This window comes from Protomyctophum bolini, assembly GCF_963924005.1.
Source record: "Protomyctophum bolini genome assembly, chromosome: 3".
In the NCBI taxonomy this organism is placed as follows: domain Eukaryota; kingdom Metazoa; phylum Chordata; class Actinopteri; order Myctophiformes; family Myctophidae; genus Protomyctophum; species Protomyctophum bolini.
This window is the reverse complement of record NC_137864.1, coordinates 12,212,139-12,232,412: the sequence shown is the minus strand read 5'-3', so window position 1 is coordinate 12,232,412 and position 20,274 is coordinate 12,212,139. Positions and strand designations below refer to the sequence as shown.

Below are 20,274 nucleotides of genomic sequence, written 5' to 3'. Positions count from 1 at the left end.
GCACCACGAACAGTCTGGTTCTATGGTGGCTCCAGGCTCTGGGTTCTATCTTCAGTGTTCACATCCCATTAGCCAGAGGGACGCTCTCGCACGTTGACCAGGGATTTGGAATAATTGTTTTTTTGTTTAATAATAAATAATAATATTAAGGCTACTGCTCTGTCAACCCTTGGCCTAAACTATAAAGACGGAAGATCCCCTTACTGAGTGAACGAAATTATTTTTGTATTAGTTTTAAAGTTGCTTCTGAACTAACACTGTAACCAATCACCAATCACAGCAGCAAGGTCTCCGTCCCTCTTCCAGGCTATGGGATTGAATTTGACAGTTGCCTTAAAAAACAGGTCTGATTTGTTTACAAATTAATGCATGTTTAGACTTGACTTGAACTTTATGAAAAGTACTCTTAAACCATCTCGAGTTGATCCAGTTAGTGTTGTGACTGTTGTCATTGTATTTACTAAGAGACAAATAACGTCACTTTCCAGGCCTGGGATATACAGTTGTACATTCCTCCTGGGGCTATTATTATTATGATATTATGTTTGTCTGCCATTGTCATTGGTGACATGACATCATGCAAAAAGTCAGCTGTCTGGGGTATCCAAAAATACCCCCCCCCCCCCACACACACACACACACACACACACACACACACACACACACTGAACTGTAAAAATAATAAAACATAATAATGAAGGCAGTATAATACTCAATTCTACCACAAACACTATGTCAATGTATTTTCTTTCTGTGATTTTCCTGTTTTTGCAGGTCTACAGTTATCAGTCACGTTTTTATAATGCTGCCTGGCATCAAGAGTTCATCATCCTTCAAGTCGCTTAACCAAAAAGAACCAAGAGTGTCTGACTGCAGGGCAGGATTGATTGATCAGGAAGTCTCTGCGAGGGGGGAGGGCATTGATCAGGAAGTAGCTGCAAGGGGGGGAGGCGCCCTACTCTATGGGGAGGCGGGGCAAGTCAACATCAACCAGAGTAGAGGAAACACAAAAACGGAAACGGAAACAGATAAACGGAAACAGAAAAGGGCGTTCCCTTGTTCCCTCCTCAGGGACTCGGCCCCGTGGGTCTCGTGCCCGGGTGGGGGTCCGCGGGGGTCCCCGGCGTATCTCGGCCGTCTCTGGTCCGTTTTGGACAGGGGGAATCTCGTTGCGACCGGGCCGCCCTCAGGGACTCGGCCCCGTGCCCGGGTGGGGGTCCGCGGGGGTCCCCGCCGTATCTCGGCCGTCTCTGGTCCGTTTTGGACAGGGGGAATCTCGTTGTGACCGGGCCGCCCTCAGGGACTCGGCCCCGTGCCCGGGTGGGGGTCCGCGGGGGTCCGCGGGGGTCCCCGGCGTATCTCGGCCGTCTCTGGTCCGTTTTGGACAGGGGGAATCTCGTTGCGACCGGGCCGCCCTCAGGGACTCGGCCCCGTGCCCGGGTGGGGGTCCGCGGGGGTCCCCGGCGTATCTCGGCCGTCTCTGGGCCGTTTTGGACGGGGGGAATCGTGGGCCCTATTGTAAACAAGTGTAATGCTTATGGCAGCAGTTCCCAAAGTGGGGTCCGCGGGCTAGGGGTACGCGACGCATAGCCAGGGGGTACCCAAGCTGACAAAAAAAAAAATCATGTGTGTGTGTGTGTCTGCCCAGTGTCTGCCCAGTGCCTCCCCAGTGTCCGCCATGGTGCCTCCCCAGTGTCTGCCCAGTGGCTCCCCAGTACCTCCCCAGTGTCCCCTGAGTGCCTCCTCAGTGTCCCCTTGAGTGCCTCCCCGCAGTGTCTCCCCAGTGCCTCCCCAATGTCTCCCCAGTGGCTGCAGTTTCTCCCCAGTGCCTCCCCAGTGTCTGCCCAGTGCCTCGCCAGTGTCTCCCCAGTGCCTCCCCAGTGTCTGCCCAGTGCCTCCCCAGTGTCCCCCTAATCACAGACTGCTGGACATTCACTGGAGAGCACTCCAGGCATAAGGTTGAGCAACCCTTTTTTGGTCCCACCTGGTTTCTTAGGAGGCACTATCAATAAAGTCTCTTCAATAGTTTGTTCCACAGTAATTCAACAATCTGGATGGATAATAAATAGGTTGTTTGGTCATAGTAGTAACTTAGTAAGGACTAAGGAGTAGTAACATATAGCCTACACTTACTGCAGTAGGTGTAAAAGATATGCAGTCACCTTCACTCTGCGCTCCAACAATATCACTACCATGTGAGGTATGACAGCAGTTGAGCCAAATAAGTCCATACTAATTATCCATAATGTATAAATAATATGGATAAGAGTTCAGGACAGACAGGCCTTTTCGGGGAGGTTAGATGGTTAACTTAGATGTTTAACTGCTCTTCTGGGGTCATGTCAAAATTGGTTTCTACGTCCTCCTAAACTCAGTAGGCCTATGGGGACCAGGACAATTCCGGCTGTCTGTTGGTGTATTATGTTGGTCATGTCCATCTATGGTACATGGTGGTACAGTATATTATAAAAAAAAAATCTTTTCAATAATTGTTACCTATTTAAACCCGGCTATAACCCACTAACCCTACGACACTGTGGTATTGTGGTTTTGCATATTCAGACTATTACCCCAAAACAGTATGTATACTCACTCTGCTTCTCTTCTGAAACTGGCAACTTCTATCACATTTGATCACTCCTGGATGTCAGACTATAACACTTGTATAAACCAATGAATAGTGTGACAGTGCTTTAATCTGTGGGCACAATTATGGAAACTCTGTATACAATACATATTTTGTGATTCAAAGTAACGTCTAAATGGTTTCTACATCTTCATAAACACTTACTACACCGTTACACTACACTATACTATTGCACTTATCATAGTTCATGGTATCATATTACACGTGTCATAGCAGCATCCACCCACCTGGGAGGTACCAACATGGACTTCCAGAGCAGTACATGGACCTGGGAGAAGTGGCAATTCAATAAAACAAGCAGAAAGCCTGCAACACTGCATGTGTTTGGAAACAACAATAGAGCCACAACATAGTGAAAACCTTTTATCCTTTTCTTTATTGCTTAAAGAATACAACTTTGTAATCAAATGAATGTGTATCAATTACAACCACGTTATCTATGTTTATATTAAGGGTTTACCACACAGTCGCATTGCAAATGTTTGATAAAAAGAACAAATTCAGCCCAGATAACAAAGCATTTTACAAAGTAAACATCCTTAACATTGTGTACATTTGCTTGGATGCACTCTGCAGCCAAGCATCACATAGCTCCTACACCTCAGAAAATCACTACCCCAGGGTGTTATGCCTCATTCATACTTTACTACTACAATAGCGAACCTACAAGCTCACAACACCTCCATTTGATATGCATTGTGAGTTTGAAGGTCTGTTATTTTTGCGTGCGACGGAGCATACATTAGGCACTAGTCTGTCCTATGTCTTTGGTTCTATAAGTCAAAAATAGTCAGATTCTGTAAGGTGTAGCTAGCTAGTTGTCTGTCCCGCTATCCAAATATGGAGTGTGTTGCATCAGCAATCACTCAGCTCCATATATGGGCACAAAAGGGGCCAGGTCCACTCAGCTCCATATATGGGCACAAAAGGGGCCATTGATTTGTTTGTTGTGGACCTGGCCCCTTTTGTGCCCATATATGGAGCTATACGTCCAAAACCAGCAACCATTTTGTCCAGGATTGACATGTCCAGAGGTTCCTCAGTAACTATGCGATCACAGTAATCTAGTGAACGGATGTGTTCACACTGATCATAAGGAAGACCACTCCGTTGTGCCAACTGCAGGTAGCTCAGGCATTCATCCAATTCACACCGTGTTCTCTGTTTTTCTCCCCAGCATTTCCGTTGGACATGTATCGGTGTAGAAAAGCCATGGCCAGTTCTCTGGACAGCTGAAATGCCATTCTTAGCATCTACACATACACCTGCAAGGTGGCTTATGGCAGTTATGTCCTTGTTCGTTTCTGAATGTGCGCGTGCAATGTGAAGACGGAGATTCTTCCGGTACATGACTTTAGAGCAGTGCGGGCATCTGGAATGGGTAGAGGGCTCAGAAGGGCTGGGCGCCTGAACACTGTGCATCGCGGGGCTGGCAGACTGACCACTGTGCATCGCAGGGCTGGCAGACTGAGGAGGGCTGGACAGCTGACCTGAATAGAGTTTGCACTTCGGCAGGTGTTTTCTCATCGCATCAGCCCTTAAAAGGGTGTTCTTACACCGCAGGGACAATGATAGTGTGCCTGAGATGTGTCTGATCTGCAGTTAAGACAGCATCTAATGATGCGCAGATCTAGAGGGAGGGGAGACATACAATATGACAAATTAATATACAGTATATAATATACACACACAGCACCAACTCATGAAGCGTTCTTACATTTCAAATGTACTTAAGGGGAAATCCATCCTTCATAGACCACTGGCAGTCACTAGACTGACTCACTGAACACACAAATTGCATGCGTTGCAGAGATGGAACCTGGGTGAAACGAGTGCATGAATAACACACCCTGCCTGGCCAAGGCCAACAGTCTGAATAAGTCCCAATGTCAATTTGAAAGATAATGAAAATGCCTCCTCTCTACAGTACATCCAGACATACATCCTAAAAATAAAAAACAAGCTTATACATACCTTCAAAAGCGATTGCAGTTTTAATATGAGCAGTGGTACAGTGTACAGCAGGTTGTACATTGTTTGAGCTGTACAGACTCATTGGTGGTCAATATGGAACGATGCATCTGCAACGATGCATCTGCAAAAAACAAGACAATTTTAACAATTACACTGAATTTGCAGAGCAGATAATCTACATCTGTAGACAGGCATAAAGGCCATAGATCTGTCAATTTGCCTATGCTGTAATAATAACAGTAATCTTTTTAAAGTATTAAACTAATAAAAATGATCCATCATTTAACAGACCTCACAAATTAAAATAATATGTCACCAGAAGCAGGGATGTATGTTGTATGCAGCCATGCTAGCTGTTGCTGAATAACCTAACACTTTGGCTACATGTTTAAGCATTTATTTCATATTTATGGTATTAATGGTAGTTTAGCTTCATAAGTTAGAATCGGAATATTGCTTGTTGTGTTAGTAAGAGGCTAAGCTACTCGAGCAGGCAAGAAAGAAAATAAAAACGAACTCATTAACTCCTGTTCATAAGGCTATAGTTTGCACTGCAGAACGTTTACATTTATATTAAGTTATACTTATAATATTAATATTGTCTTGCTGGTTTTACGTACCTTGCTTCGATGAGAGAGGAGAAAGAACAAGAAGCGTCTGGAAAGTGGAAAGAACTGCAGCAAACAGGCTGTAAGTGGTGCCAGATTTTGCAACAGAAATGTTGAAAAGAAGCCACTCAACAAATTGCAACAGATTAGCTAATTTAAATCTAATGTTCATCAACTGTTTGAAAATAGCAGAGCTAGAAGCATAGCAGCATATTAAATTAATAATAATATTAATAATAATACAAATAACGATAATAATACAAGTCGCTTATAATAAGCGGACATGGCATGCGGACAACAACAAGCTCCCATGGACCGCCCCCACCCTTGCAAATACTTCCTGATCAATGCCCTCCCCCCTCGCAGAGACTTCCTGATCAATCAATCCTGCCCTGCAGTCAGACGCTTCTCAAAAGAACAGATATACAAGCTTAAGCTTCGCATCGCGACCGGATAGCGACGCGTTGTCAGCTTGTAGATCTGTTGCTATTTGCAGGCTTCCTTCGACGGTACGCGACATTTTGATTGGGTTAAGAACACGCGTGCTAAAGTGACCGCCCCTTCTCCCCTCCGATTGGATACTCCAGCTGTCACTCAACACGGATGATAGGAAGAGAGCTGCCAGCCAAGATGAAGCATTACGAGGTGAGCATTGTCTGTGTAACTCTAAACCGTCAATGGGGATTAAACATTCCATTTACTTTACTTCTGTCAATACGAAATAATTAGTAGTTATGGTGCACATGTGACATCGAAATGATCAAATTATTTAATGAATTATGAAAAGAGAATGGTCTTGAGAGTCATGCGATAACCACCTCGCCTGTTTTCAGGCTGGATGCTATGGTCGGTTATGGCCTTTGTGTTATGCTTATGGTTGCAATTTTAGACATACTGTGTCTGTACGGTACAATGGTACAATACATCGAATTGTTAAATAATGTATAGGATGTAGTCACTGTTTTTGTTACTTGTGCAGCTTTTGCTCTTTATCTATGTGATGGACAATGGGCTATAGTGAATCACCCGGCCGGTCCCCGGCCTATGAACTCTTATCTTGTGATTGGGGTTGAAGTTGAACGTTTAAGCAATCATTTATTGCCCAATGATTCAACTTCAACCCCACTGAACATGATGTCGCTGATTTGAGCCAGTAGGCCTATAGTACCTTTTGAAAGGTGTGATTTTGAAATTTGCATTGCACAATCCCAACAGGGTGTATTTGTGATTGTGAATAGGCCATGTTGAGCAACCAATCACTTTGGGTGATAAACTTCCACAAAGATGAGATGTTCATTGTTCACCTTTCTTCTTAACCACTCAAGCCCTATTTTAAACTTTGGCTATTGGAAAATAGCTTGTAGATATGCTATTAATGATTAAACTGGAACAAATGTAGTTTAATACAGATGAAAAACCCACCAGACAGCATTTCAGAAGAACTGACACAAACAAACTGCCCCAACCAGTGACTTGTCATTCCTTTTCACTCTGGTAGAATAGTTGTGAGAGACAGCATACCAGAGAGAGAGAGAGAGAGAGAGCAGCGTATACATTTACTATACAGTGATAGCAAAAATCAAGCTGCCTACAGCTCGTCATTATTATATTATTAAACTATAAATACACATCATTCTTCAAATGCCCCCAACAACACATTTTATGATCTTACTGAAATTGTGATGGAAGTATGTATTCTGTTCATATTCAGAGTCAGACCAGTCCAGTTGTATTTTCTCAATCTATACATGTGGTGTCACCATAGAGCTGCCTAAGGCTTTAAGTGACACCTGCTGCTACTAACCCAGCAGCTCGGCTTTAACACTACCACTGACCCCAACACCTCACCATAATGTGGACAGCATTGCTTAATGCTTTCATTTAAAATGTACCACGTTTGAGCGGTGCTAGCCAACATGTGACTATTCCTTTTTATTCCGCCCCCTGTGATGTCACGTCATGTGGACCAATACATCATCATTCAGACATCATAATCATATTATATCATCATATTATGACTGTGTTAAAAGGCACGGGCGCAGTACGACAACCCATCTCAAACCCTAACCTAACCCGCTCACTTCATTTTTGAGGAATGGCATTTGTGATGATTTGATTGGCTGAGCACGGAATGTGATGTATGATGATAAGAGCGCCCCTCACTTCACACGAGTGTGATTTTATTTTAGCTGGTGCCCTTCCCTTATCCAGATTCTAGATTAAATTCCTTAATCATAAATAAATATTACATGCAAACGGGCAATAAAGAGCTCAAGAGTCTGATTGTTTTCTGGGGAACTGTGTGCCGTTACAGTTACAAGGACATTTTACCGACAGGTCAAAGCACCATACCAGGACAGGGTAGTAAGTAGTAGGGTACCGGCCGTGTCACTGGTTACACAGGCAGGTCGCGGGAGGGGTCTTTATTTAGACATGAAGGGGGAGGTACAGTGTTTGGATAGACCTGGCACTGTGCTTATGGGGATGCCTTGAACTGGTTTGACCACCAGTTAAACTGATTCACTATATTGTCATTCATAAACGGTACAAGGGGGGTTTACTTCCTTCCACACACTACAGTACTAAAATCCTATTTTTTTTAAAATTAATTTGTGTTTACAAATTAAAATGTAACCAAACTGTAACCAACCATTACACTATCAGCATAACAGGATTTTACAGTGCACAGAGATAAAGGCCACACAAGACACAACTACTTGACCACCATGATATGCCCTCATTTTCCCCTCAAGTGGACGGATGCCATCCTTCCCTGCAGAGCTGTACTCACTGAGCTGACTGCTAGCTGTCATGCCATGATTTTTGGAAAGAGGGGGTGGGATGCCCTGACTAAGCCCCTGGGAGTCTGGAGTATTATCACTCTAGTGTGGAAGGAAAGGCTTTCTCATGTGTACTCAGTAGACATCTTCAGTGTTTCATTAATTTAGTGTACAAAATGGAACCAAATGGGCCCAGAGTTAAATGAACAGAAGATTTTACAGTTTATGTATTATGTGGCCGTTCCATTTTTGGCATTGGAGTGGAGACGATCATTAGACAACGACCTAGGGTCAAGGTAGAGAGAACTGAAATGATATGAGGCATAAATTCACAGACTGACCAATTAGGCACATGATGTCATTACGTAGGGATGAATAAGGGGTGGGGGGGTCGGGGTCGGCTTGGTTATGCACAGCCAGCAGTAGATGTTTATATTTAGCTGAGGAGGCAAGGAAAGGGGGTCGGGTTGGGTAGATCTATTTATCTTAATGCTGGGTGGCAGCAGTATAGTCTCCAGGTGTCATTAATAGTGGGGATGTGTTTTTTGTTGTTGTTGCAAAATTAATCCACCTGTTCTGGAGTAATTTCCTGACAATGTTCTAGATAAATGTCCAATATCTGATATGATCAGATAATTACTATAAATAATTTCCCTGCAGAAGTTTGCTGTGCGCGCTCACACACACATGTGCTGCATGTCTCTACTCTACAGAGCAGGAGTAGGTTGGCAGTTAAATAAAGAAGCGTGTTCGGAGTGAAGGAATGAGAGGCAGGGGGAGAAAGAGAAGGAGGGAGGGTGAGAGAATGACAGAAAGGAAGAAGAGGGAGGGACTGGAGAGTGGCAAGGGAGAAAGAGAGAGAGAGAGACAGAGAGATTTATTTCCACAGCTGATAGCTGCCCCTCTCCTCTGGCTTTAGTGTGTTTCTGGGTAAGAAGAACACTTGGTAGAAGTGATAAGCAAGGAGAGAACAAAGGGGAAAAGTGAAGGAAAGGAGGAAACTAATCTTTGAGGAGGAGGAGGAGTGTGGATATGGATGCTCTAGCACTAGAGGCCACCGGCCCTAAGAAGGGGAATAACGGGGCAGCACTGCCGCCACCCCCTGCCCCAACCAAACGAAAGCCCGCTAAAAAAGCTAAAAAGGCTGTTGTTTTCTTTGAGGTGGAGATCTTGTGTGGCAAGACCAAGGACAAGCTATGCTTCCTGGACAAGGTAAGAGCTGTGTTCTCTTTTTCTTTTCTTAAAGCTTACTCATAAGTCATTACTAACCTCCCCTTCTTAACGTCTTCAAAGTGATGTCCTGTGGCGCTGTGTTTGCACAATATAACAGGTGCAAGTTGGCTGGCCCCTATAGTATTGTAGTCGCCAAGGCTGTGTGTAAGTCTTTTCTGACTTATGTACAGCTGGGGTTACAGTGTTTGCTGTCTGTCAGTCAGTGAGAGTTTATAGTACTATACATAAAGCTGTCTTGTAAAAGTATAGCTGCCTTGCAGCAGCTAGACTGACATATATTGTAAACATTACCATCGTTTCCATTGCCACATCCACTACAGTATTTTATTGATTTATTGCTGCTAGGTCAATTATAATCATATTTTACATATATTTTTAATACATCGTCATCAACGAATCAATGTGAAAGAAATTTAAATTGACTAAATCGATTCGTCTAATTACCGGTAACCAATTTATACTTCTACAACTGTCTCACAAAAAATACAAAAGAATCTAATGTGAAGCTTCAAAAATATTTCCTTTTGGTAAGAAACAACAGAATGGCTTTACACAATGCAAGTCAAGTGCAATTTAGTTTTGAAAGTTTCAAGCAACTATAGTTGTGTTAAAGTTCACCTGTGTAAATAAAGCCATTGGAAATGTGTGTGAGAAGATGGGATATACAACAACCAAGTCAGAGGAAGTACACACATGAGATGGAGGCAGCTCTTAAACATGATAGCCTAACTGCCAGTATAGTAGTTCTAGGTTCAGTTTCCCTGCTTGTGTTCTTCCACCAGGGTACTGTGTATCAAACAGCCTGACTTTGGCCTAATTTAAGTCTACTGACTGACCCATGTGTTAAGTGTTAACTGTGGAAAATGTATTGCTCAAATGTACAATGTATATGTATCGAGTAGACAATGGTACTTCCATATCATTGTGTAATAATACCTTTCCATAGGTAATGTACAGTTAAAACAGAATAGTGGAATAAAACAGTTTCTAAACAGTTTTAGTCATTATTACAGTTTAATCAGACATGCTTAAAAAGTGTTAAGGTGGTTGCACACTGCACGCGTTTTTCGGAAAACCGACGGACAAACGCAGCTAAAAATGCGTCCAGTGTGCACTGTGCAGGAACCTTTACTGTTTTTTATTGGTCAAAGTTCTTTAGAGTTAATTCAAGTCTGCTATAGTTATCCAAGAGTGTGCAAGGCCTGTTCGTTTATAGAGTTGCTTTAACAAAGTTTACACTAGTGGTATCATGACCCTGCCAAGCAGGGCATTCCCAACTCGTCAAAGCCATCTCCTCAGGAGTACCCCATGTATCAGGTACCCTCCTGGATTACCATGGCTTTCTGCGGTGTTGTCAGCTTAGCGGTGTTTCCACAGTGATGTCATTTGCAAGATGCCGAGATGGAGAGACTGTCAACACGTGTTAAGTTAGTTATAACAAAATGTAAGGGTATGAACACACAAATATTTGTGACCCAAAAAAAAGGAAAAAACATAAAACGATTAGCAGCAGAAGATTTCAGTACCGGGCTACCGGCACCAAATACAAACATTTAAGTTAAGACAATGCGTTATCCCATCTCCATCTGTTTGTTGATTCTGGACTGTGTCCAAACAGTTCTGAAACACAGCAAGGTATTAATGATCATGTTTGACTAAAATGGCTGGGTTCTTCTTCTTGGACATTGATGATGAGCTTCAAATAATATTCGCTTCAGCTGGCTTTATGCTAGCCTCGGAAACCCAGACGTTTTATATCCAGGAAGAAAGAAAAGCGTTATGCTACTTTTCTTTTAAAATGGGTTACTTTAATTTGCCCTAGTGCTCATGTAGGTCAAAACATGAGAAAAAAAAAACAATCAAGCAAATGTATTCGTTGCTGTCGGGAGGAAACCACCTAACTGCATTTTTTATAAATCAGTGCTATTGAACATCCTTTACATCTGTGTGTGTTAAAACAATATTGTACCAATGGAAAGTATTAAAAAGCGCTTTGAACAAAACCTCTTAACTCCATTGAACCCTCAAACTGCTAACCCACCACCTCTCCCCCTCTCATGCAAGTAATTGACAATATATAAAGTCACAACACCAACTTTGATGAGGCAGTATTGCTTTGTTTTCTTCTCGACACCAAATATATTAAGATTCAATAACTATGGTGTCTTTTCCATATATTTGTAAAATAGCATGAGAAAAAAACAAGCACTCTTGCTGCAGGAGTAGTTTATGTGTCATGTATTCTCCCGAGCCAAAAACCCAATAATACCTGAGATCCGTACGGGTTTCGGTTGCATGTTTTATGTTCTCTTGGATTCAGGTCAGCTCCCATTCTATGAACAAGGGTGCTCAGATCTGTTGATCATTATGTAAAATACCTGATTAGATCTGACAAGACCCGTAATCAGTGCTGATCAGGACTGGAGAGAAACGCATAAAGTGTAACTTGTGTGATGATTACGCTAACCTAGGATCAGATTATAGCAGCTCAAAATAAGGAAGGGAAAGGTTGAGCAGTGCATCAGCAACTTGCGTCAGCAGAGGAAAAGTGCATGCTAACTTGGCATATACTGTATCTATACATCTATCTTGTATGTGAATTTGTTTTGAAAACGGATTCAACAGCTAAATCCATGACAAAATGTTTTTTTGCCAATTAGTTCCATTTGATGAACCATACGCCTACGTGATGGACCAATCACCACACGAACGCTCAACTGACTAATATACACAATGTATGCAGCTGTTGTTTTAATCGTCCATGCAGTTTAATTTCATTGTCACTTAATTCATAGGTTTTAGGTTGCAGTTGGCTAGATTCCATTGTGGTTATTACAATGGTAGACAACTGGTAGAATTTCATGGGCCCATTAGCGATAAACAAATTCCAAGATCCATTATGGTTCTGTAATTTTGGACCCGTAAAGACAGAATTGGACATGGGTCTCCTGGCCCACCACAATGCACACCCACTACTTTCTGCTAATGTTGTCCTGCAAGACCCGCATAGAGCAAGCATAAGATGGAGTGTACAGCGTCAGCATGTCATGTCAGCCCAATCTCGTTTAACCTGCTGGTGCTAATTTATACATGATTTTCATTCAATACCAATGCTAAAATAGGACCACACCCAAAATTATTACGAAGCCATTCAGTGGAAATTTTTATATTGTGCAACAATGGAAATGTTGATACTGTAGTAATCACACAGAGTGAATTAAACAGGCTTGTGCACCTTTTTTCCCCCACTTTTGGGGGAGCATACAGTTATCAACTAATGCATCGAATGAAGACACTCTTGTCTTGTGCCTAATTACCTGGTTTCAGATGAATCTGGAATTTCAAACACCAAAAGCTTAGTTAGGATTGGTGAACATTTGGATCCAGACCGCAATGCATGTATCCATCCATGTACATCAACATTCTGTACATCATTCAGGATGTCACAAAGCTCCAGGGCTGGATTTCACACAACCACTAAGTTAACCCCGGGGGGCAGCCAGGCAGGAATCAAGGATTTATTCAATGAACAAAAAGTAAATGGCGGCCAGCTGGAACGCAGTGATTTACAGAGTCCATGACGGAAGAGTCTCGGCGTGGCATGTGGAGTCTAGCTGCCACTGGCCAAAAGGATATGGCCATCAGTTTATACTTAGGTTGTGCTCTGGTGGTGTGTACCACAATTAGCATATCTACAAGCTCACAACATGTCACAGTGTGACATGTTTAAAGCAACTAAGTTGCACATGGAGATCATCGGAAACTGATAATCATCCAAATGGGTTGCGTGCGTTTCAGTCTGTACATGGTTCTTTATTGTTGTCATTGAGTGTTATATTTAGATGCTTTATGGAATCGGTGGTGGGTGGGCTGACACCGTCATGGGTTTTTTGGCTTTGTGTGCGCGTGCCCACACATACACATGTATGCACGCACACTTTGAAGCCATAATACTTTACCAGCTGTTAAAGTCCCCATGCTTGAGGAGAGTGGGTACTTCCAGAGCTAAATTTACAGCTAATCACAGACATTACAAAATTAGAACATTAATGTGTGTATTGTGAGTGTGCACGTTCATGCATGCATGTGGTTATATACAGTATATGTATGGGCATTCATTGTTTTCTATTTGCAGGTCGAACCAAATGCCACCATCGGGGAGATCAAGTCCATGTTCCACAAGAGCCGTGAGTCATGTCTCCCATGTCATTCTAAAGCCAAGTTTATACTTCTCACAATGTTGTCGCTCACCAGAAACCTCTGATTACCACAGTACTACTGATCTTTTTAGCCTGACAAATATTTACTTTTCAGCAAGCAACACAATCATAAAACAAAGGGTCTTCAAGTTTAATAAGTCACTTTCCTGATCAGAGAATGACCTGTACTTAATAAGTCACTTTCCTGATCAGGGAATGCCCTGTACTTAATCTGTGTTTCCATTGCTCTGCTTCAGATCCTCAGTGGTATCCGGCCAGACAGTCCATTCGCCTTGATGCCAGTAAGCCAGCTCACGTGGTGTTTCTGTTTGTTTTATAAATATATATAATATCCAGGGAATGAGGCAGCAAGGCCTGGCGGCATTTATAGGTGGAGGCATTTATGAACATGTCTGTGTATCGCATGGCTTAAAGTTCACAGTCATCACAACTTGATTACAGTCATTTGGATTCCGTAAAGGCCTGCATGTCTTTCTCTTGGCTTGTAACTGTGACACTGCTGCTCGGCACCATGTGGCCAAGCCATACAGTAATAATATATATTTTATGTGAACCTGTGAAGATTAAAGAATGTTTGTACATGTTCAGAAGCATCTTCCATAAAACGAATGGTGTCAAATATTTCTCAATCTACAATTTCTCCTGTATGTATAACGGCAGGAACAGGAACACTAATACCAAACACCATAGTTTTACACATTATGCCAATTGTTTTAGTGAACAGAGCAATACTGTGGTGGACTCCTTTCATGCTATTTCACACACCAAAAAAATAATAATCTCTGGTCTCAGCATGTGTATGTTTGTTCCAGAGGGGAAATCTTTGAAGGATGACGATGTTCTCCAGCACCTCCCTGTAGGAACCACTGCAACGTTCTACTTCAGAGACCTGGGAGCCCAGATCAGTTGGGTCACAGTGAGTACGCATGCACATGCACACATACATACAGGTTCAGTCTTGCTCTGAAAAGTAGGTTGAAGAAGTTGAAAAAGTGTGTGCGCCTAATGTGAGAGTTAGATCATGTGCTATATTGAGATCTCTCAAAGGGCAAGGTGAATTGCACAGAGAGAAGGTTTCATCCCATCCCTACAAATTGAATATGCTCAGGTCCTATTCTATTAGCAAGGGTCTTGATTCTAGACTGCAATCAAATCCAATTTATTTCTCAAGTCCGATCTTTTGGCCTGACTTTTCACACTGCATTTGCAAGTGATCAGACAAGCAACAACAACAAAAATGCATGCATGATAACGGTGCCACTCTCTTAAATCAAAATGAAATTCTTGCGCACTGTAATGACGTCAGTGGCGCTCGCGTCGCACTGCAAGTGACATTTTGGACGGTTTGATATGCGACTTGGGTGGTTGGATCAGGTTACAGCGTTCAGACTGAGACGCATCTTTAGAAATCAGATTTGAATCGCATTTGAAACCACCTGAATGTGGCTCAAGTCGGATTTGTAAAAGTCAGATTCCATGTGACTTGTATGTGTATAGACTTAATTAAAACAAATCGGATGTGGCACAGATCTGATTTAGGCTGGATTTGGCTGCCAGTCTAAATGGGGCCTGATATATACCTGATACCTGGTCAATGCTGATCAGGAGAGAAGCGCATGAAGTGTTTAACTTGTGTGATTACGCTAACCTGGGATCTGCACTGTAAATAAAAGCAGTAATTTACATAAAAAGATATAATTGAATTCTCTCATCTACTCTCATTATGTTTATTTAGTCACACACAAGATGCTACAGATATATATGTTATTTTCATTAGTAATTACTGTCCAGCTTTAGCCATCCTCCTTTAACTGTTTTTCCCAGGTATTCCTGACAGAGTATGCTGGTCCTCTGCTCATCTATCTGATGTTTTACTTCCGGGTGCCGTTCATCTACGCAACTAAATATGATTTCACCACCAGTAAACACTGGGTTGTACAGTGAGTCCCCATCCACAACAACACACAATAACACATAATTACACTAAGCTAAATTGTTTTCTGGAATTGCATAACTGAAACGGCAATATTCTTTGTGTTTTGAGTTCATATAAAATGTTATGCCAGTGATGGTATTCCGGGGGCTGACATGTTACCGGTATTCCTTCTGTTGTTGTACCATTGTTTATTCAGATGCCAATTGATCCCCCTTGGGCATAAAGATCTTATAATGTCTGATATGATTTTGTCTCGTTAAAGCATTCTGGCCAATAAGCCCACTGCAAGAGGGATAATAATACACCCGTCCACAGCCCTCCCCACATACAAACCCACATACAGTAGATAGAAGACAACACAGTTAAAGCATAACAACAACAATAATATTATACAAAAAAACGTGGAAAACAAACGCAAAACAAAACAAGAAGAGACAAATCTACTATACAAAGAAAATTGTTTCCGGAAGCAATCGGTCCAGACTGATTGTCTCTGCTTTTTTCACCCAGTCTGGCTTGTATGTGTCACTCCTTCCACTACATAAAGAGACTGTTGGAGACCCTATTTGTTCATCGCTTTTCACATGGAACCATGCCATTGCGCAACATCTTCAAGGTGAGACATGACATTGCATGAGAATGAGCCATCGTAGTGTTAAAATACACCTTGGTGAAATGAAAAGCTAGCATAAAGCCGCACTGATAATATAATAAATAATATTCAAATTAAAATTAAGTTTTAAGCTGAGCACGGGGGAGCAGTTGGTGGGGGTGTGTGTCTTGCACACCTCGACACTAGGGTTGGGATTCGTTAGGATTTTAACGGTTCCGGATCCCCCTTAATTATATTTTGACTACTGGATTTTCAGTATGTAGAGTATTTCTACATTTACTCGAGAATTCAAGATTTTTTTGAGTACTTCTTCCACCACTGAGAACCATGCTGGGCACAGTCAGTTTTTTCCAACACCGCTATATAGTTTTGCAGCAGTGATGGGACAGCCAATGGGTAAGGTCTATGTATGTAGAAATATAAATCACCTTCAACTCCAACAACATAGCAACAGTGACAATGTGACACAGAAGCATAAATCAGCCTTAACAACTTGAGTCTGCTCTTTCAGAACTGTACCTATTACTGGGGCTTTGCTGCATGGATGGCCTACTATATCAATCACCCACTCTACACACCACCCAGTGAGTACACACACACACACACACACACACACACACACACACACACACACACACACACACTGTCATATTATGTTACTTACCTGTATAGTATACCATTTTAAGTGTGCATGTCTTTGTTGCAGTCTATGGTGAGCAACAAGTGAGACTGGCCCTCATCGTATTTCTGGTAAGGGCCTTCTACTGTACACATGTCACCAAAAGGCTAAATGTTTTGTTTGGTTTTGATCATGTATTTTATATAATTCATGCTGTGTTTGAACATTTTTGTGTACTCTGGTCCAGAATAGTGGTGTCTTTCGAACCCTGGTGTTAAATAAATTACATTTTCCGCTCAGTAATTGCCTCACTGTCCAATGTCCAACCATCAGTGAGTCACACTGCCTTTGATTAAATCCCCAGTTCTGTCAGATTGGTAACTTCTCCATCCACATCGCTCTACGGAACCTCCGCCCTCCAGGTACACTGTGGAAGGCATTTCTACTTCAAGTACACTAGTAACCTAAATCAACTGTTGTTGTTGTTTTTTTACATAATCGATTCTGGCCTACCTCGCACTCATAAATCCACTGCTGCTTCATTTTTATTCTATTTCTGTAATTTCCTTACCCAGGCTCTAAGACGAGGAAGATACCGTACCCAACTAAGAATCCCTTCACCTGGATCTTCTTGCTGGTCTCCTGTCCCAACTACACATATGAGGTACTATGCTCTCTTTAGAAATGCTCTCTAGAAATGGATAACCTCCTATCTCGTTCCGTGCTTTCCTTGAGAGCTCTCGTGGAAAGTTATTAAGGTCTTCTTAGCCATCCACAAAGCCTCAGATTGCTTCCGCGGCTAGCATCCATAGACCTCTGATTGTAGAAACAGCGAACATGATAATCTGCGTTACACGTGCACAAGGTTATTAGTCTTATTTATCAGAATGGCATAAAATGCCATGTTTATAGCCTATTAAAGTTTCCCCGCCAAATTACGTAGCCTGCGTTATTTGTCGGGCAGCGACACTGCCAAAATACGTAGCCTATGTTTATTCAGGTGTATAAATGTGTTTGGTTCGATCTAGTGGAAAGGCTACGCACATTAGCTTCGGATGGCTATCTGTTATTAGCTTAGACCCTGGGCTGCGCCATCTTTGATTGTGCACACGTGTGTGTGCATGCACACGCATGCTTTCAGTCGCTTAGTCTCCAAATGCCCCTGTCAGGCGGCATTTCTGAAAACAACGCTTATTGCACAGAGCCTAGCGGTCGTAGTAATGGCGTTGGCCTGTACTGATCATGCTCCAGGTAGACAATAACATCCGGTTGAGAGTCAACACACAACATTAACCTGAAAACATCCGGTCGCGGTGTTTTGGATCTTCAAAATAAGGGTTGAACGGTGTGATATCCTGGCATGTTATTAATTAATTAAGAAAATTGTGTTAAAACGGTAATCTGAGCCGTGCTGATCACCATCGCTGCTCTGGGAGATCAAATGCTGTGCTTGTTACTGTACATGTGCTTGTAATACACCTGACATTTGATTTTGAATATTGTGATATGGCATAAGTGTTGTCTTGAATACAGGCAATGGCAAGGATATATGATCCACATTTAGCTATTTGTAATGACGAGGGATGACCTGACATGTCTGGGCTTGTATACACCATGTCTGGTTATGTCTTGTATACACCATGTCAGGTTCTTTGTATGAAGCTGGCAACTTTATCTTACACACAAGGACAATGGCAACCTATAGTAAACTACTGCCCTCTGGTGGTACATTTCTGCATCCAATTAAACATACTATGCCTCATTTCCTCCTATTAGCAAATTATCAAAATATTAAATGTTTTTAAAAACACGTAATAATTAGGGATTATGGACCAATAAAAGGTTAAACTGTGACTTTTCAGAGTAACAATGCAAAATTGTCTTGTCTGCTCCTGTAGCTGGGGTCCTGGTTTGGCTTCACACTGATGACCCAGTGTCTGCCGGTGGGATTCTTCTTTCTGGTGGGCTTCATCCAGATGACAGTGTGGGCCAAGGGGAAGCATCGCAGCTACCTCAAGGAGTTCCGCGACTACCCACCTCTGCGCTCACCCATCCTGCCCTTCGTTTTATAGATGGCCCTCTCTCCCTCCCCCCTAACCTTCAATGTAGGAGCAAGTACCCCTCCACCTGCTGAGCTCCTTCTCCCATTGTGTACACTGGAGCCGATAACCGATGTCTTGGAATGGATTCAAGTCATTTTTTTACTTTTTGTTCTGTAACACGCATACTCTTCCATTTCCCAGCCGGAGTCGCATACACTCTTGTAGTAGTGGGACTTGATGTAGTCGAACACTATGCCTTTGCCCTGAACTGTTATTGGCAAACCACCAATTCAGACCGGAAATTGTGACTTTTATCTGACTTGCCGTGGGGTTCTTCTTCCTCCAAGCTTGGTTCTGATCTTGATGAACAGACACAAAGTAAGCAAATGTGAGCCAGATGTCTTAACAACTCGGACATCATCACAAAAAATGTCGTCTTTTGTTTTTTCTTAAGTATCCCATGTCTCCACTGACCCCTGCTGGTTGGTCTTGGGGAGAACATTGTGGTCTTTAGAGAAGGTTCTGTATATTTAACTTTAGTTCATTGTCACATCACAACTGGTTTACTGGTATAAAAGAGTACATAATGGAGAAAGAAATAATAGTAACAATTCAGATAACAGGAAAACTATGTGTTAAACTATTAGACAGAATATCGCAGTCTCTTGTGCAAGTAAGGGACATCTCTTAGCAGCAGTATCTGTTGAAGAATGGGTGTTCAATAAATCTTGAAACAGTTTAGTTTCAAACTTGCCCATTAATCAAAATGTGGAATCTGATGACCTTTTGGTTTGTTCTTTCTGTTGGAACTTTAATTGTGTGTTTGAGGTAATTTATTAAAATAAAATAATTAACCAAATGATTTTGTGGTCTAAATCAGTGATACTCAACCTCAGGCCCGCGGGCCACATCAGGCCCGCGGGACCATTATGACTGGCCCACCAATGAAAATCTAAAAAAAAAGAAGAAAAAAAAATCTGGAAAATGAAATAAAAATAAATAAATCTGAATGAAGTTATCTTTAATTACATTATTATAAGTAATACTATTAGAGTTGTAGTATTACTCGAACGAAAATAAAAACTTGGGGGGGGGGGGGGGGGGGGGAGATGCAATGCAAATGAAAGACATATACTGTGTATCCCTATTCCCTGACATAATTTTATAGCTAAACGGACAGAATTCTATTTTATTTGAATGATGAAACCCAGCTGCCATTAATAGTTGGAAATGGAAATGGAAATTGCGGAAATTGTAATTGCGGAAATTGTGGAAATGGAAATTGCGGAAATGGAAATTGAGGAAATTGTGGAAATTGCTCTTCACTTATAGCATGTCCTTTTTTCCCACTTCTTTGTCTTGACTTGTGCCAAATTACCAATTAGGGAGAAGGTAATATTTGTTGATACTTAATGTATTCGATTTGGTTGAAAAACAAACTAACTGTAACCTAACACTTTTACCATCTACTGCACATTCTTCACACAGTACCTTCTCTTCAGTGAACTGTACAAATACAACTTACAGTTCAACCATACTGCCACATTCAACGTCTTGTAGTTGATAGTCGGATTCAGTCGCAATGTGTCCTTCAGGTACATG

The 20,274-nt window shown here is 42.0% G+C and overlaps 1 protein-coding gene and 1 long non-coding RNA gene across 3 annotated transcripts; one reads left to right on the top strand and one right to left on the bottom strand.

Annotated features, from left to right (window-relative positions):
- Positions 1 to 3,550: 3,550 nt before the first annotated feature.
- LOC308312842 lies at positions 3,551 to 5,299 on the bottom strand. The gene is made up of 3 exons (XR_013963817.1): positions 5,242 to 5,299; positions 4,622 to 4,742; positions 3,551 to 4,277 (listed from the first exon to the last, which is right to left on the bottom strand). It is a non-coding gene; the product is annotated as an uncharacterized lncRNA (long non-coding RNA).
- Positions 5,300 to 5,842: 543 nt separating this feature from the next.
- Positions 5,843 to 19,534, top strand: tecrb (trans-2,3-enoyl-CoA reductase b). 2 transcript variants are annotated; one of them, XM_080759557.1, is made up of 12 exons: positions 5,843 to 5,874; positions 9,171 to 9,221; positions 13,378 to 13,429; positions 13,699 to 13,743; positions 14,275 to 14,378; positions 15,287 to 15,402; positions 15,909 to 16,014; positions 16,523 to 16,595; positions 16,718 to 16,761; positions 16,995 to 17,052; positions 17,206 to 17,294; positions 18,529 to 19,534. In XM_080759557.1, the coding sequence occupies exons 1-12, from the start codon at positions 5,860 to 5,862 to the stop codon at positions 18,700 to 18,702; spliced, it is 927 nt and encodes a 308-aa protein (XP_080615683.1). In that variant the 5' UTR covers positions 5,843 to 5,859; the 3' UTR covers positions 18,703 to 19,534. The 2 variants fall into 2 exon arrangements, with proteins under 2 accessions (XP_080615683.1, XP_080615682.1); XM_080759556.1 differs by lacking the exon at positions 5,843 to 5,874 and having other exon boundaries at positions 8,843 to 9,221.
- Positions 19,535 to 20,274: the final 740 nt, after the last annotated feature.

Coding starts and splice junctions, on each gene's coding strand:
- tecrb (XM_080759556.1), top strand. CDS start 9,042: ATGGATGCTCTAGCACTAGAGGCCACCGGCCCTAAGAAGGGGAATAAC. Junction 13,430..13,698: donor GTCCATGTTCCACAAGAGCC/GTGAGTCATGTC, acceptor GCTCTGCTTCAG/ATCCTCAGTGGTATCCGGCC. Junction 16,596..16,717: donor CCCACTCTACACACCACCCA/GTGAGTACACAC, acceptor TCTTTGTTGCAG/TCTATGGTGAGCAACAAGTG.